Source organism: Cygnus olor, chromosome 2 (assembly GCF_009769625.2).
Source record: "Cygnus olor isolate bCygOlo1 chromosome 2, bCygOlo1.pri.v2, whole genome shotgun sequence".
Taxonomy (NCBI): domain Eukaryota; kingdom Metazoa; phylum Chordata; class Aves; order Anseriformes; family Anatidae; genus Cygnus; species Cygnus olor.
In genome coordinates this window covers 87,244,564-87,261,831 of record NC_049170.1, presented here as the reverse complement: position 1 = coordinate 87,261,831, position 17,268 = coordinate 87,244,564, and the positions used below count along the sequence as shown (strand labels likewise).

The following is a 17,268-nucleotide window of genomic DNA, read 5'->3' as shown; positions in this document are numbered from 1 at the left end:
AGACCACAAATATGAATTACACTGAAACACAGATTTAACACAAAATTTATCAAATGCTACTGCAGATAAATGCAAATACAGGAAACTTATAACTTAGAATAAGTCAGATGGACATCACAATATTCTGTGCAGCTTAATTTCTTGCAGTTTTGCCAGTTGTTCTATCATTTGTCAAACCCACTAATATTCCAGGTCAGAAAATGCAGCACTCATTGCCTAATCCCAAACTCAATAGTCTTCATCTAGCAATCAAAATAAAGCAGTCTGATTTATAGGAGCCCTCTCTGCATAAATTCAATGCTCTCTGAAAAGGTCTGGCACTTAAGAGAGATCCAACTACGTTTATTTGGACAGCTCCTTTCACACTATGGAGCCTTTATTTTATGGGCTTGTCAGGATAAATTAGGGCACAGACTCTGATCACTCTCTCATTTATGTTAGTATCCCAAGGATATAACTTCCTGGAATTCCTAACTTGCTCTTGATTAACATGAAATCAGAAATGGGCCTAACATTTACTACGCTACAAGTTTATAGCAATAAGAAGTTGTGTTCCGTAATGCAGAATTAAGGTAGTTTTCTTTTGATTTTTTTTGCTGATGGAGGGAAAAAAAAAAGGCTCCTTGTTGACTATGACAGCTTTCATATACTGATCACAAGAACTAAAATGGGTAAAAAGTCACAGCTGAGATCATTCTATGTGCAGCAGTGGCACTGTAAGGCTCAGATAACTATGAAAAAAAAAAACACAAAAAACCAGAACTCTTGGTCTGACCCAACTTGTGTCCATCTTCTATAATAATTGTACATTCCAGTTAGTTACATGATACTTCCAAAATTCGACTTTTGCCTGTAACAAGCCTTTAAAATGCCATACTAGTGTCTGTTACTTACAAAGTATCTTACTGATACTTTGTAATCTCTGTACCAAATATATTTAGTTTATATACTAGAGATAACACGCAGGGTTGCAAACTGACCTGTTTCCCCACTGCTTCCTTTTTTTTTCCGGAAAGTTTAGCAAGAGATGGCAGGAGAGGCGAAGACACAGGACCCAGGGAAGGCACGGGATGGAAGCCATTCCAAGGATACCTCATGTTTTGTTAATTAAAGCTTTACTCTGGATTTTGATGACAGAGTTTCTGTCCAGATTATCCTGGGAAACGAATTTGACAACTAAGGAGGCTGAACGATTTCTACTGTACATTTTCAGGAGTAATCCGTGATGGAAGAAAGGACATGTAGGAGGCGGTGAGATGTTTGTGCAGATGTTCTTTACTGGCTGTCTGCCTTTTACCGTACTCTAAGATTCCTACGGAGCAGTCTTTTTCTTTCTTTCTTTGACGTGAACAGCTGTATTTCTTCTCTGGCACAGTACCAACATGCCAAATTTCCCAGTCCAGTGACATTTTCCTGCCAGACTTCACCTCCTCCCTAGATAACCCCCACAACGAGGCAGTCCTGTCACAGCACCGCTACCGACGCCCACCACACCGCCTAGACCAGCGCCGCCCGGGGTTCATCCTGCACGCCCCGGCGGTTGGCGCTGGAGCTGCAGCCGCGGCAGATGTTTCCCCGGGCTTTGAGGATGTGAAAGCCTCCCCCCTTCCCTCACCTCGACGGAGCTCGGGGAGCCCCCGGGGAAGCCCCCGCCGCCACGGCAGGGGAGGAAGGGCCGGGGGGAGGCGGGGGCCGCGCGGCCGTTGGGGGCCGCTAACGGCCGCCGGGCAGCGGCACCGGGGCAGCGGCCATGGGCGGCGAGGGGCGCCCGGGGGCCCGGGGCCGCCTCCGCCTCGGGCTCCTCCTCGTCCTGCTGCAGGCGGCCCCCGCAGGTACCGCGGGGCCAGGCCCCGTGTGGGGAGGCGGTGCGGGTTACGGGTGCCATAACCATAGGCAACACCATAGGCAAGCTGGCAAGGCGGTGAATAGTTGGTAGCCTCGGTACTGAGCCGAGAGAGCTGCATCTCCGTGCCGAAAGCTCTGAGGAACTGAAATAGCTCTGCAGGGGGATGCCAAGACGGCACATCTCTGGTGTAATACTGCAGCTGTCAGCTGGTGCAGACTGGGAAATTCGGTTGTACAGCCTCGACTCTAGGGCTGGGATTGCCCCAAAATGCCAGTCTCTGGTTCTTTGTGAGGTTTGGAAATTTGAACGTGGTAAATCACTTAGGCTTCCTGCTAGTATTACATTAGCTTATTTAATTTGTACATTATTACGCATACGTGCCAGATCTTTTTATTTGCCAATCTAGTTATGATCAAGTTTCACTAACGCCTTTATAAGGCCTTTTCCATAAGCAAGATTAAGGGTGAAGTTCAAAGTTGTGCTCAAAAAAAAAAAAAGGGGGGGGAAACCATTTGCAGGATTTCAGTATATACTCACTGCAACGTTGTTGTCATATTATTTCTTCTGCCCATGGTTTTAATAAGCATAATAGATATTATCAACTCCAAAACAGACATTTAATTTTGTTGCATTGGGGAGTTATTAATACAGCCTGAGTACAGTTTGATGTAAAGAATATACACCTTTTCAACTATTTTCCTTTTGTTTTGTTTGCTAACGCTTGCAGTTTGGGCTGGTGTGTTTTTCCGTAAGTGAATAATTAAACTCTTGGAGGACAACGTGGAGCACGTTTCCTAAAATGCCTAAATTACATTTGACTTGCCTGAGTCTTCTGAAGGGATAGAATATTTAACTTTTGCTAGCTCCACAATAAGGGAAACTTCACTTAAAATTAGTTAAAAAATGACTTTTTGTTCTAAATTATAAAATGTTTTAGTGGTGTAACTGTCAGAGGGGAAATATAAAGGCCAACTTGAAAAACTTAGTATAGTTCATGCAAAAACATTGTATACTTTATGTATTACAGGCTTTTTTTCAAAAGGTTTCAACACACTGAGACAGATTGAAAACCGAAGTTCAGTTTTTCCTATATAACTTTCATATTTCTAGTAATAGAAATGGTAATATTTCTGCATAGCACTCACCATTAATAGGCTGCTTGGAAATGCCAGCTGTAATTAAAATACTTGGATTTAGGAAAACACTTGAGTATTAGCATGATTGAGCAAAAATAACTTAAGTAAGTAGCACTGCTATTTATATAGTCTTTTGGTGAAGAAACCTCTTTACAAAAATTATCTTAAAACATAATTACTTTGAAAAAACTTTTAGCAATTACCATAACTTAAATAAATCTTTTTTTTTTTTCTATCACATTGTAGAATTTTCATTTCTAAATAAATGAATTGAAAATATGCCAATTGAACATTCTAGCAATACAGTCTTTTATTCATTAGCAAATTGATTAATTAATTCCTTAAGTCTCATTTTAAACTCTAATTCCTGCGCTTTTCAGACCAAATTTAATTTTCTGACAAATTAACTTTGAAGATGACAAATTTTGATTCCGTAGCATTCATTTGAAGACTAAAAGGTTTGGAATAAAATATGTTACAGAACGCAGAATTACTGTATGTGACACTCAGCGCTGGGGAGCGGCATTTTCTTTGGGCGTGCTGGGCGTATGAGTTGTTGCTCGTGCAGTCAGTGTTAACCAAACCAGCCTCTGTAACGCCCCTGGGGCAGGGGCTCAGGGTCTGTAAGTGTAGTCGCCCACTGCTTCCAACCAGGTGCAGAGACTTTTCCCCCTATAGGCTTTATTGCTATTTCCCCCTTAGCAATATGTGAGCTTCATTTCTCTCTTGCTTTGGGTAGTAGCTACTTCTTTGGGTCAACTTCATACTCTAGCCAAGGAGATTTTAAATGCATCAGAACAGGTTAGCATTTTACACTTAAATTGAACTCCCTGTGGAATCTTTGGCCTACTTCCGTGGCATAAGTTAGCAGTAAAGCTGTTGAATTTAACTCCAGAAGATCTTAAAATTGCCCAATGAATCCTCAAGTAACATAGATACTTCACGTGGCAAATACGTCCTTGAATTCCAATAATAACCAGTCATTTGGAATGGCTCTTCAGGCAGCTGAGGGGCTTTAATCACCCTGGACTTGTGGGTGAATTGTCCCATTTCCCTGTGTCAGATAGTGACAGAAAACTATTTTTCATCATCTGTTTTCATCTGCAAAAGGATCCATTGCTCGCCCATTGCACACTCCTGTAAGAAGTACAGTACAAGGAAGAATCACATGCTATGCTATGCATTTCTAGTGCATTGGGATGCTTAAAAAACTTACATGGGGAATTAATTAAGAAGCCACATTTATTTTTCTCTCTTGAAAACCCCCCAAAAACAAAACCCCCAAACCTTAGCTTTTCCCACTGCTTGTTAAGTGCAGTTGCAATTTGAAGAGATTTGGTTGTGCATTTAATGTCTTTAAAATGCAGTAGAAACACTTCTTTGGTCCTTTATTGTTTTTGCTGCTCTTTCTGTGGAACATAATGACCTCTTAATACTTCTTTTCTATGATAAGCATCTGTTTAAACTGATCATAGCACTCTTAAAATAGAGTGAGAATGAGAAGATCTTTTATGCTATAGATTGGTGCAGGAAGTGCCATTTTACCAAAGTGATTAGGAGAAGAGCAAAGGAATTCAAGTAGGTTAACCTGAAAAACGGTTTGAAAAATGTTTAAAGGCATTTTCAGTATCAGAAAGTGAGGGAAAGGATGTTTGAGGATTCAGATTCATATGTGGACAGAAACATTTATTGACTGAAAGGACTGCTCTGCAAATGAAACGTATACACATGAAAGAGCAGGTAAGTTGACTATCTCAGAATCTAGCATGTGATGTCATTAAAGATACCAAAAAATTATTTCAGTAGTTTTACATTATCTTCCTCCAGTAACTAACTCTGTTCCTTTAGCTTTTTCTAGTTCTTCTCATATAAGCAGTTCAAGAGCTCCATCTTTGGGTGTAAATTATTATTTAAAAAAAAAAATATATATATACTACTTGCCTCTTCTGCTTAGTGCCTAAACATCCCATAAAAAGCCTTGTCAGTTTGCAGTGCTTGACTTAACTTTTCTAGATACGTAGAGTTCATGTGGACAGTTAATAGTGGCAGAATTTAAAAACAGGCTGTGTTTCAGGCAGGATTTATAAATGGATATAAATCAGTATGCTTTTATTGAAATAAAAGCACCTGCTGATATTTGCCCATGGAGAATCAGATCATGTTCTTTTGTGAGCTGAATTTTAGTGAAAACTTAGTTTAGTTTTTGCCAGTGTAGCAGAATTCAGGAAGACAGTATAAATATTCTGGTGAGAAAATTTTAATCCACTTTGTTTTTTAACAAAAACCCCTCTAATCTTTCTTGGAGGTCTTTGGAGAAAGCGAAGTTAATTAAAAATTTTTTGCTCCTCAAAAAAGTTGAAAAGTGGTACTTAGTGAAGAAATATTATGAAGTAAATTAAACCGTTAATCGCAGTAATCCATCATATATGAGACTACTCATGATGATCTTCTCTCGATTTTTTTTTCCTCCAGCAAGGTTTTATTTCTTCCTGCTCCCTAAGTTTTTTGAATAGACTATTCTGCTTATGTTCTCAAAGGATGAGTATAGGCAGTTCTTTTAACCTACCTTGATTATCTCTACGTGCCAGCTAGAGAGCCTGCCTTGCTTCTGTTTTCTATAGCAACACTGTATGGTAGAGGAGTAGAATTACCAGCTCTATAATAGATGGGGTGAATTGATAATTTACTGTTATTGCTCAAGTCAAGGTAAATCAAATCATCTTTCTTGTGCCTCAACAAATGCCTTAATCTAAAATGAGTTTACCCGACTATTTGTTGCCTGGTGACTGTTGAAACTAAGTTAGCAGCAAGCACTGATTTGGTGCCACATAACTATTTAGCCCATCTTTGTAAAATAGTGGCTACTAATTACATGTTCGGTATTTTGTTGCCATTTTTTGTGTTCAAGACTTTAGAGTCCTATGTTATTTACTTTCTTTCACAGATTTCTAAAGAACTAGAAACCACAAGCATACCTTAATTTACAGTAACCCATGTTCTTTCCAAACGGGAGGTGGAGACAAAGAACGCAAAATGTTGAGATGTCTGCTAGCCACTGGTCTCTCTGCTGCCTTAAATTCAGTGTATCTGGAAAATCTGTAAAAGAAACTCAGATCTGACTTGCACGAGAACGTCCACCTGATACTGCCCACTGAAAGATCCTTCTTTACAGTTTTCTTTTGGAAGACTTGTGTGCCTTGTAAAGCTTCTCAGTTGTTATGGAAGTTTTTGAAATCTCTATTTAAAATGGAAGAAATGCAAATTAAAGTAGCCATAAAACCCCTTGTATTTTAATTTCATGGGGAAATGAGGAAAATCACAATAATATCAAAACCCAAGCTCATTACTTCGTTAATGGTCAGTATACAGATTGATTGACTTCCTGATGGTGTGCATGAAAACAATGCAGTTAAGTTTTATCCCCGTTTTGGACAGCACCTAACCCCACTATCCTCATTATGGACAGCCTTAATTTAAATCGTGATAGTTCTTTTGTAAAACTTACAAATATGGTTAAAGCTAAGCCTAAGCTTAAGTGTTGTTCAGAATGCTTTTCTATATCAAACCTTGGTAATTTCTTTTTGTTGCCTTTGTAAGGAACAGGCCTTGCATAAGACATTAGACAGTTACTAAATCTGTTGAAGAGCAAGTCTGATAAAGGGTTTAGATTGCCTGAAGTATGCTGTTGGCTTTTTGAGAGAAATTGTGTTGTATTAATGTCATTGTTTTATCTTTTAACAGTTCAACCCTCACAGGGATTTTTAAGAAGTGCAGTGCCAAGACACAATAGCTTAAAAATAGTGGGATCCATCATATTTCCAGGTACTTTTCTTTAAACATAACGTAACAAATTTCAATTAAAATATACCAGTTTTGTTTTTACCACAGAAATGCTCTTCTCCATCATATCACTTGTTGTTTAATTGTTTTAAATGTTTTAATTATTTACAATTCTGAACTGACAAGTATATTTAATAATAGGTCATAAAAGCACATATTTCTACCATTGAAATGTATTTTTATTATAGTCATTTTATAATTTTATGAGACCAAGATAGATAATTATTTTCCATAATTGTTATAAAAATAACAATGTTCTTCGTATTCTTCATCCTGGCTGTAAGACTTTTGCCCTGAAATACTGCTTTCTTGCACTGTATGCATTCCCACTTCATTTTACTTTTTCTGTACACAGAACCTGAGACTTGAAGCTTATGTTATGTTCTGCAATAAAAATGAAGAAGTGTTAAGAATTAATTGTTCATTAAATTAAATCCATCTAACTCCAGAATATAGTATAATCACTTTCTTTTCTTAATAAATTAAACAATTATTGGAAAATATGAAAATTCGATTAAAGAGGCAGTTCCTCATGCCATATGCTTATTTGTATTGCTGTCTCTGTAATGCACATTGCCTGATTTTAATAAGGCTCTTCCCCGTAGTTTTCTCTATCTGTGTTTTACAGTTACAGCTTTACTAGTAGCATACCAAGAAATTATGTGCTCTAGTCAGTATAAAATATATAAAAAAGTAACAAAAAACCCCACCACCAACAAAAAAACACTTTTCTACTGTGAGTATGAGAATAGTAATATGTTTGTTTCAACAGGGCTATTACTGTATAAGAAAGAAGAACAAAACTGAGACAAAACAAAGTCCAATTCTAGAAAATGTACATTGGTCTTTGCAGGACATTCCTCCAAACTTGACTATCATACAGGAAGTTAACACAAGTAATTTTTTTCAGACTGAGCCATACAAAAAAAAGCAGAATAACTTTTGTCAGACAGGGAGATCAAACAAACTTAAAATTGGGAATTTAGCGATGAAGTGTCTTTAGACAAATACTTTTTTTTTTTTCCTTTTTTGAAAAGCAAACTTCTGTGTCTATTTCTTCAGATTCAGGAAAGAACTTCTGGATGGAGAAAAAGCTATCCTTAATGGAGGCAGTTGCCTGGTGATTATAGCGCTCAAGTGTAAATTGAGAGATACATTTTCAAACTGGTGGTTAAAACTTTGAAAATTCTTGTTCTCACTCAATGCAAATGTAGACGAACTCAGAAACCTGTGTAATTTTTTTCCTCTCTGTGAGTTCCACCTACAGAAAGTATAGTCCTTTAATTTCCCACCTGTTTCTTTCATCATACTGCTGGTAGTTAGGAAACATGCATAGTTTCTGGAATATTTTCCTAATTTCTGTTCCTTTCTCACATCTGGAACAAACATGTCAAAAACAAATGAAAGCACGCCTTTCAAAGGTAAACAAAATAAAATGTACTGTAAGGCAAAACATTTTTCATGTATTTAGAGCTAGAAAAATTAGCTTCTGCTCTCCCTCTCCCTCTCCGTTTCCCTCTCCTTCTCCATCTCCTTCCTCCATTCTTCCCTCTTTTTCCACTATTGCATTTAAATTCCAGATGGAGAAAGGGTCAAGTTTCTTCTATTTGAACTAGCACCAGAACGAAAGACAATATATTAATATCAGGGAGATGTTGTACTATAGCTGGGCAGCAACATACTGGATAATCAAACTTACCTGACTGAGATAACATCGTTGTACCTGTACCACTGGCTAGCTCTTGGAGTTCTGCACCTGTTTGTGTAAACAAGTTCAGCAGTGTGAATACCCACAAATAATCTCCAAAACTTTTGTTGTATAAGGAGAATGTAAAAGATTACATTTTTTGATATTGTTTTGGAGGCGCAGATTCTTAGATGTATTAGCTTTTGTCAAAAGGTAAAAGATTTCTGGAAAATAATTTCTTCTTAAAGGTTTCTGATAGTAGCTTACATTATGAAATTATTTAAAGATTAATATTAAAGATGAATATTAAATAGTATTCTTTTGAGTGGTATGAAGGTTTCATCCTTTTTGTCTAGTTTTTCTGTCTTCTGATTCTGACTTCTGATTCTGTAAACTTGGCTATAATGTGACTGCAAAAGGGAAATTTGAAAGTTAGGAAGCAAGATTAAAATGTTTTTCTCAACTCTGTTTCTAAACCATTTTGTATTAATAAAGACTGTTTACACCTTCCCTTTGATACCCATTGTGAGTACACGTGACTTGGCTCCAGTGTTGCTATGAGATACTTGGCATTATCTCGTATTTTGAGTTTTGACTACCAAAATGTGGTTAAATACAGTGCTACACTATTCAAATCCTGAACTGTGGAAATACCTGACATAAATGCTCTTTTTTTGATCAGTTTCTAAAGTGATCTATTTCTATTTTTATAACAGAAAGAATATGAACAATTAAGAAAAAAAGCAAAGAACTTTAATTAAAAATATAAGATTTATTTTAAAAGCAAGAAGACTAAATTTATACCTGGTAGATATTTTATCAGTCATTGTTTTCTATCAGATCCCCTACTGCTATATTGTTCCTACAACATATGTTTACAAAGCTGTCATGGAAATTTACAGGGGTGGGGAAAAAATTTACCATTTGGCAAGTCACAGTAATAATGACACCACAAGTTTGTTACTTTTTATTATGGATATATAAATATTTTTTAGATTGCTATAAGACAAAGCAAAATGAACATGAGGAAATCAAAAACAAAATACAAGGTGGGAGAGATATGCAATCTATATAATTTTTCTGCAGTATGTTAGTAAATTTTGAGAAAAAGTATTAAGGATTTACAATGAAAAATGCTCAGCACACCTGCAATTGCATTGATATGTAGAGTTCATATTAATTTACATGCTTCTGGGTTAAAACCTGAAATTGCACCTGTAAATGATATTTATTTCCATGATATGCTATTGGAAATTAAAAAGATATTCTTCTGTTTTCTGCAACAGAAGCTACTGTAACAAGCGAATTATTAGCTGGGATGGACATACCTCCTGTTCTTAAGACTATCAAAATTCTAAATTTATTTTTTTCTATATTAAATGATAATATCTAAGTCTGTATTCTGTTTAAGCAACTTAATGTTGTGAATGTAAGTGGCTTTTCATTCTTCAATGAAAGGAAACAACCATACTTGAAGGGGAGAGAAAACTGGTGCCATCGCTGCCACTTGCCATAATGGAAAAGTGGAAACTGTTTTTCTGAACGTTAATCCCTTCCTGCAACAAATAGCTAAACTGCTTTCCACCACCTGCGGGGAATCTGAAATAGTCAGTGGTAAAATAAGCAGTAATTTGTTTATTTGATTCTGTTTCACTTATTAGTCAGATTCTCTAAACCACAGTGGAGAAAATGGTAGTGGTTTTATACTAATTGTAGCTTTTCAATGGCTTTAGCATAGCCTGATACATTCAAGTTCAGAATACTATAGAGCATAAATATCTAGCATGCTTCTGAAGAACACAAATGCTTTGCAGAATGTCAGTAGGAAGGGATAAAACAAATTGTACACTGAAATCATGTATATTATGGGAGTGATTATGACCACACCGATCTTGAAATTTTTAGAAGCAATTAAAGATCTGGAAGCACCTGTACACTGCAAATCTCAGGTGACATGCACACCTCCTTTACTGGGGGAAAAGACTAAGTACATCCTTACTTTACTCAGTTTTCTTCCTGAATCGTCATCTCTGAATTGAAAAATAGCTCACCATTTATTGAGGTACAGCACTAAAACCTTTTTTTTTTTTTTTTTAAATATGTAAACATATATATATATATATATGTATGTATGTAGCGCATTGGTAAAAGGCAATTGAGAATAGACAGTAAACAGCAGGCTTCCAAGTCTGAGAGTTCTGGATTAACATGCTGCATCTTTACTCTCTCTGTGTGTGTTAGAAGTGAGACAGTAAACTGCAGAAGCCCATGCTTATGAGAGCCTACTAAGAGACATACTCCACTCAGGAGGATGTTACAGTGCACTGTGGTTCTTGTTTACAGAACCATATAAACCTAGAGCTAGAAAGAATTATCTTAATGTTATTGTCCGGAGGAAAAAAAAACAACAACAAAACAACAACAACAACAAAAAAACTGCTCTCTATTTTTATATCTTATTTTGATGTAGATATAACAGGACCAGTGCCAAAATTAGAACTACATTCAAGATCATCTGTGAACTACTGTGTTAAAATTGTATAGCTCACTGTTAGGATAGCATTGGTAAATATCTGATGCTAATGATAAACTTCTTTCAGTGAAAGTTTATGTCAAGCTGGATCACAACAGTCCACGTATTTTATGTGTTACAAATCATTTGAGAAACTCAGAATTGATTGATCCGATATTCCGGTGGAATGGACCAAGTGGTTATCTTTCTTCGGGTAAGGACTTATGTTCTTACATGGCCCCCTGCACCCTCTCTCTTCTCTTCCTCTTCACCTGAAAAGAAGCATGATGTCTACAAAAGTGGAATGTAAATGGAGGAGACCTAACTGAGGATACTTGGTGCTTGTATGTGTATGATACATTAACTTTCTATTTTCAGAATTCAGGATAACCAAAATAAAACAGATCTGCAGATCTCTGTAGAAGATGTTGCCTTCTCTAAAGAGTACAAGGCAGAGCAGGGCATGCTGGATACAACAGATGCTGAGGATGACATCCTTTGCTGCCTTGAGAGACAGCTGGGAGTGTTCTGTAAGGACACAGCAATAGGGTCATGGCCTGTGAGACTGAGCCTGACCTCCTGCTCAATGACAGGCTGCCTTCAGATATGAAGTTGCTTATGGGGTTGACCTCTATCCATGGAGACTTTTGTCCTGCCTGTGCAACTTGTTCCATTTTTTTCTTATTTTCACTCATAATCTCCTGTATTGCAACTTGTCATCATTGCTACTTATCCTTTTGTGATGTACCTCTTAAAAGGTACAGCTTATTTTTCTTGTAACTCCCCTTAGGTGGTGAAGCACTGCAATTGCCTCCTTATACTTCTCTAGGATAAAAATCCCAGTTTCCTCTGCCTCTTGTCCTCTAACTCCTGAACAATGTCCCGGGCTTTCTGCTTGACTTGCTCCACTTTGTTAGTATCTATCTTGTCCTGAGGAGTCCAAACAAGATACAGTGTTCGGTAGTGCCCAAATAAGTGCTGAGTAGGGAGAGAATAATCACTTAATTTAAACTGCTGATTATACTCTTGCTGATGCATCTAATGAAGTCATTGTCCTAATCTGCTAGTATGGCATGAAAACTACTAATCACTGTTTCTCCATGGAGTGTGCTGGGCTACTTGTACATTTACTACTTTTCTCACATAATAATGATTCCTTAGAGGTTATGACCTGTTCTGAGTTATGTTTTTTATTTCCTTCCATATATATCTCATTTATTCTTTAGTACAAATTCCATACCTGTAGTTTTAAAGTATATTGTACATTATGATGAATTTATTAATCTGTTTAATCTCCTATCTTAGTTTATTGTTTAGGTTATGAACTATTCACTCTTTTACAATGGCAGTGCTACCAAATCCTGTTTGCTTTCCTGTTAGTCTATATTGTTGTCTATCAGAACTCTGTCCTTGTTTTTCATATGTTTTCAAGTAACTTTTCGTGTTACACAATCTGAAGTACCATTTGTACCATAGTGATTCTTCATTCTTAATCCTCTACATGCCAGCCTTCACAGTTGAGCATTTCACATTTTGTAACATCTGATACTACACTGTGTTTTCGCTCTGAATCTGACAACGGGCTTAGCCCTCAGTATGAATTTCTAGCATTCTTTTTTTCAGTGAGGTATAGATGTTTTTGCTTATAATTAAACCTGTGGTCTATGTCATTTTAAGTGGAACTGTTCATCTCCCTTGGGATAGATATATCCTGGTTAGCTGTGTCCTGCATTGTAAATGATATATCTTGATGCCCAGTCTGTGATGCATGGCAGACGCAGTATCAGGTATATTGTCGTGTATAAGTACTGAGCTTACTGTCTCTGACCAGACAGAGGGCAGCCTCCTGATTCACAATTAACAAAAATTGCCCTTTTGACTCCTTTGGCTTACCCAAACCACAATTTCAACAGCATTAACTATGTAGAAAATGTTTAAACCATGGAGACCTCAGACTTTCATTGGACAGATTTAAATCTCTTTCTGCAGATTGCTTCAGTAATAAATATCCCAAGTTGCTGTGCCAACCCTGGTTGACGAGTAAAAAAGTTACAGTGACAGGGGTTCTCGGCTCAGCAGAAACTTTAGGTGTACTAGAATCAGCAGCAGGAGGGCGAAAAACATTTCTATAAGAGAAGAAAACTTGTGTTTTCCTGACATAGCTTTCTATAGAGGTGGGAGAGGTTTTAGAAAAAAAGTGTTTAAAAAAGTGGTAATGAGAGAACTTAGCCTTCAGCCACCACAATTTTGGGTAAATGTCACAAAGAGAGTTCTTAGTCTCCTAGGGATGTCACATTCATTTTCTTTCAATTCAAGGAAAGTTTAAACAGACAAAAAGCTATCTTAAGTTTCTAACATATGAAGTATTTGTTGTATAAAATAATTTGATTGCTTGGATGCCTTTTAGAATAGGTCCAATCCCACTAAGTGGTGAAAATTATATGGGTTTTGGTGTGACTAGTTAGTCTTCTAGTATCTAGCATAGTGAATCTCCATAATAGTAGGAAATTAGGATTCATAAACATTGCATGATATTTTATTTCATAATTTTTCAGTGTCCACAGAAAAGTTGGAATGTGGAATTGTGAATCCAGTCTTAGGAAAGACTAACAAAATCATGCTTTTCAAAATGCTTCAAAATAAATACAATTATTTAAGCATAAAATCTGCAGGCAGAGAGCCTATTTTTCATTGTACTAACTGTCATAGTTAGAAAAATTCTAAAAGATTCTTTTTCAGGCAGACAAGCCCTTGACACACACCCTAAGAAGGTGTTTGGCGCCACAAAAGTTTGTCTGACTATATAAATCGAACATCATGACTAAAATAAAAAACTCACAAAGAGCAGTAAACACTCTTTTCTTTCTGTGGCCATTAACAAACAGTTCTATTTTTTGAACAAGTCGCTTTGATTACAGATAGTTCTAGTCTAGTTATGTGTTGTTGAAACAGTAATGAAAAATTAAATACTACACGATGTGTAATTTAAAATCATTACAATTTTGAAATTAACATGCTATTTTTCTTCAATTAGTGTAGTGACTCCTCTGTATTAAGGTCTGGAAATTGTACTTTGAAGTTTTTAAACATCAGCTGTTGGGCTGGCTGACATTAAGAGTATTTCAAAATACACTTTAAGTGGATGAAAAAGATTAAAAATAATTGCTTCTTATGTTCTGCATCCTAAAGTTTCACTGCATAAAACATCACTTTTGGTGGTGTCCTGAAAAATTAAATAGAACAGAAAAGATGAGAAAGCATCTCATTCTTAGACTATTTGCTAATGCAAATTAGCATTGAAAGCTTGTTCTAGTTTTGTGAAAATGAACCTAGGAATTTGGACTTAAAGATCAGTTTTTTATACACATTGCTACCTAATGTACTCAAAGAAGTTTGGGAAGACTGCGACTATGTCCTTTGACAGGCCAAAAAAGAAGTAAAAAAAAAAAAGTGTGTACTATATTTTTTTAAAACAGAGAACCTCAAAAGCAACCCCCCCCCCAAAAAAAAAAAACACAAAAGCAAAAACAACAACAAAACCAACCAAACAAAAAAAAACCCACAGGCTTTTGATTTTGTGATCCAATAGGAGATCCTTTACACACAGACATACAATTAAAATAATTAACGACTAATATTTAAAAAATCTTTTTTTTTTTTTTTTGTTATGTGAAGCATTCATTGTTCAAGGTACAATAAAATTCTAAAATAAAATCAGTGAAGACTTCTAAGAAGTCTTTACTATTTCTGCTGATGCATTTTCAAAAAATACTTGTGACCAAATCTCTTCGCTGAATTTCCAAACTTTGTCTTATGTGAACTTCTTGACGTCTTTTTAATTTAGTAATAGATTTTGTAAGTATAGCAAAACTGTGATATATCTTAAAAGTGCTCCTGCTATCCAGTCAATTAAAGGTGATGCTGCTTTTGGCCCACACAGGGCAGGTGAACATGCCAACAATTAGAACTACAGTTCTTAAATCTGTGATGGTTTTCTGACAATATTAATCTGTTAGCTATTTCAGCCTACAGTAGCAAACGTTATCCTAGTTTAGAGACATATCAACTACATCCTGAGTAATTCATCAAGGATTAAAAACCTCTTCATCACCCAAAAAAATGAAAGACAGTGTCTCAGTAGTGTGAAAACCTAATATGGAATCCCAAACCTTTCTTGTCAAAGAATTTGCACTTCCAGTCTTTTTAATAGTACTCTTTTTATTTTTTTTTTTTACCAGTGCTTAAATTTTATTTTAAACATAGTTATACATGCAGCAAAACTAAGTTGATTAAAAGCTTAAATAGATTCTTGAGGAACAAAGTTGTCCCACAGCCTGCTGCCAAGTGTGTAAAAAGATCAGGGTTGCTTTTTTTTTTTTCTTTTTTTCTTTCTCTCTCTTTTTTTTTTTTTTTTTTTTTCCCTCAGTATCTTTCTTAACATTGCGTCCCAGGAAAATCAGTGTGCATCCACACTAACATGTTAGTTTGAATAGGAATGTGGCTTTGAAGTGAATTGCTTGACCCTACCCTCTTACATTTTGTTTGGATTGTGGACTGGTTGTTGATTGCACAGACTGTATTCCTATTGGATGAAGCTAATTGGAAAGGTTTGCTTTGAGTGATAACGCGTGGTCAGTTTGTAAAATCAGACTAGGACTGATCTGAAGCAAAAAACTAAGATGTCTGTAGTATAGATCTCAAGTCCTTAGCATTGATTTTTTTCAGTCTAAAAATATGTTTTTCATACCACACTAATTCCATGCACTAGATAAAGGTCTAAGTTACTCAAGATACTAAATATAGTGGGGTTTTTGTTTGTTTGTTTGTTTGTTTGTTTTTTACTCCAAAAATAGAACAAAAAATCCATTCTCAAAATATTTTATCAAAGTGAGTATTTTACCTTTAAGTCTATTCTAATCTGCTCTAATCCCAAGGTTTACTTTGACAGCTGCCAGCAAGATAGGCTGCATGCTACTATTTGAGAAACCCTTATCTGTATTGGCACTACCTGAGGACTCTTAAGTCAGGAAAGGGCTCATCAGCTGTCATCATGTAACCTACAAGCCGACTACATAGGACAAGTGCATGGCTCAACATCAGTGCCCAAAGTCTGACCTCAAATATTGCTTTTCTTTTTCCTTAAAAAATTGTAGCAGAGTCATGTTTATAATATGTCCTTTAAAGAAGGATTCCACTTCTTCTCTGTCTTGAGCTAAGGAGTGGTGTTAAGACTTAGGCCACTATAACTGTGCATATCTTTCCATACAGAAAGATTACTTTACAATCTTAAGCATATATTATTCTAATTTTGGCATATAAATACGATGTTTTTTTGGAACGTCTGTCATACACTACTTGCTTAACTTGAACTTCCTGTCCTGCTTACTTACTTTCAAGTTTACTGCATGCTAAACATTGCCAGCTGGTAATTAGTTGATTGGTTGAGACTGAAGACTGAGAGGCTACTACTCCCTTTAACTATATAAAGGTAAAATTACTAAAAACAAACAAACAAACAAACAAACAAAAAAACACGACAACAAAAAGCACCTTTATTTGACTACTTTGTCTTTTTTTATCTGGGAGTTTTTTGCTCTTGGAAGTGGATATTGTAGAGAATATAATAGATGCTGTAGGTCAAATAAAAACAGGTTTCTAGGACTGCTTCATGAACCAATACTTAAAAACACAGTAGCAATAAGGAATATTTGTGTAAAGCTGAAGTAAATGACACCCTCTAAGCTCCAGTTTCTGATTCCCATGCCTTCAGCTGAATCCATGTTATTATACGGTTTAAGAGTAAATAACCATTTGGACTGTTACTTTCTGCATTTTCTCATCATGACAGCTAAAGTTATTTTATTACTATGTTTACTAGAAAATAGCAGTGTGCAAATATCACCAACGGGAACTTTAATATTGAGACACTTCAAATCTCATCTGAGTGGAGTTTACAATTGTTCTCTTCTTTATAAGTTAACAGCAATGCAACCTGATAAAAAACTCATTTTAAAATATCTTATTTATGGTAAGTTATCAACCTTGGTAAGTGTGCTTTTACATTGAAAAAGATTTTATTTTAAAATGTGTTGCTATTTATAAATAAGTAGTGCTTACTTAGAACTTAACTTGGGGAGGTAAAGACATTCTGTTTCTTTGGATAAACTGTTTTTATTAGCATTTGCTACCAGGCAGTTCATTTAATGGCATTTACAGAGCCTTACATGAAGCTCACTGGTGTACTGAG

At 36.1% G+C, this 17,268-nt stretch overlaps 1 protein-coding gene across 3 annotated transcripts in view; it reads left to right on the top strand.

The window, feature by feature from the left end:
* The first annotated feature begins 1,713 nt into the window (after nucleotides 1–1,713).
* The window catches only part of LOC121065728 (zona pellucida binding protein), a 28,857-nt gene continuing 13,302 nt past the window's right edge, over nucleotides 1,714–17,268 (top strand). For 2 of the 3 annotated variants that reach the window (XM_040548718.1, XM_040548716.1), the window contains exons 1-4: nucleotides 1,723–1,832; nucleotides 6,724–6,804; nucleotides 11,110–11,235; nucleotides 16,900–17,049. In XM_040548718.1, coding sequence (XP_040404652.1) covers nucleotides 1,751–1,832; nucleotides 6,724–6,804; nucleotides 11,110–11,235; nucleotides 16,900–17,049 — 439 coding nt within the window. In that variant the 5' untranslated portion in view covers nucleotides 1,723–1,750. Of the gene's footprint in view, nucleotides 1,833–6,723; nucleotides 6,805–11,109; nucleotides 11,236–16,899; nucleotides 17,050–17,268 lie in introns of all 3 variants that reach the window. The other variant, XM_040548717.1, reaches the window with a different exon arrangement.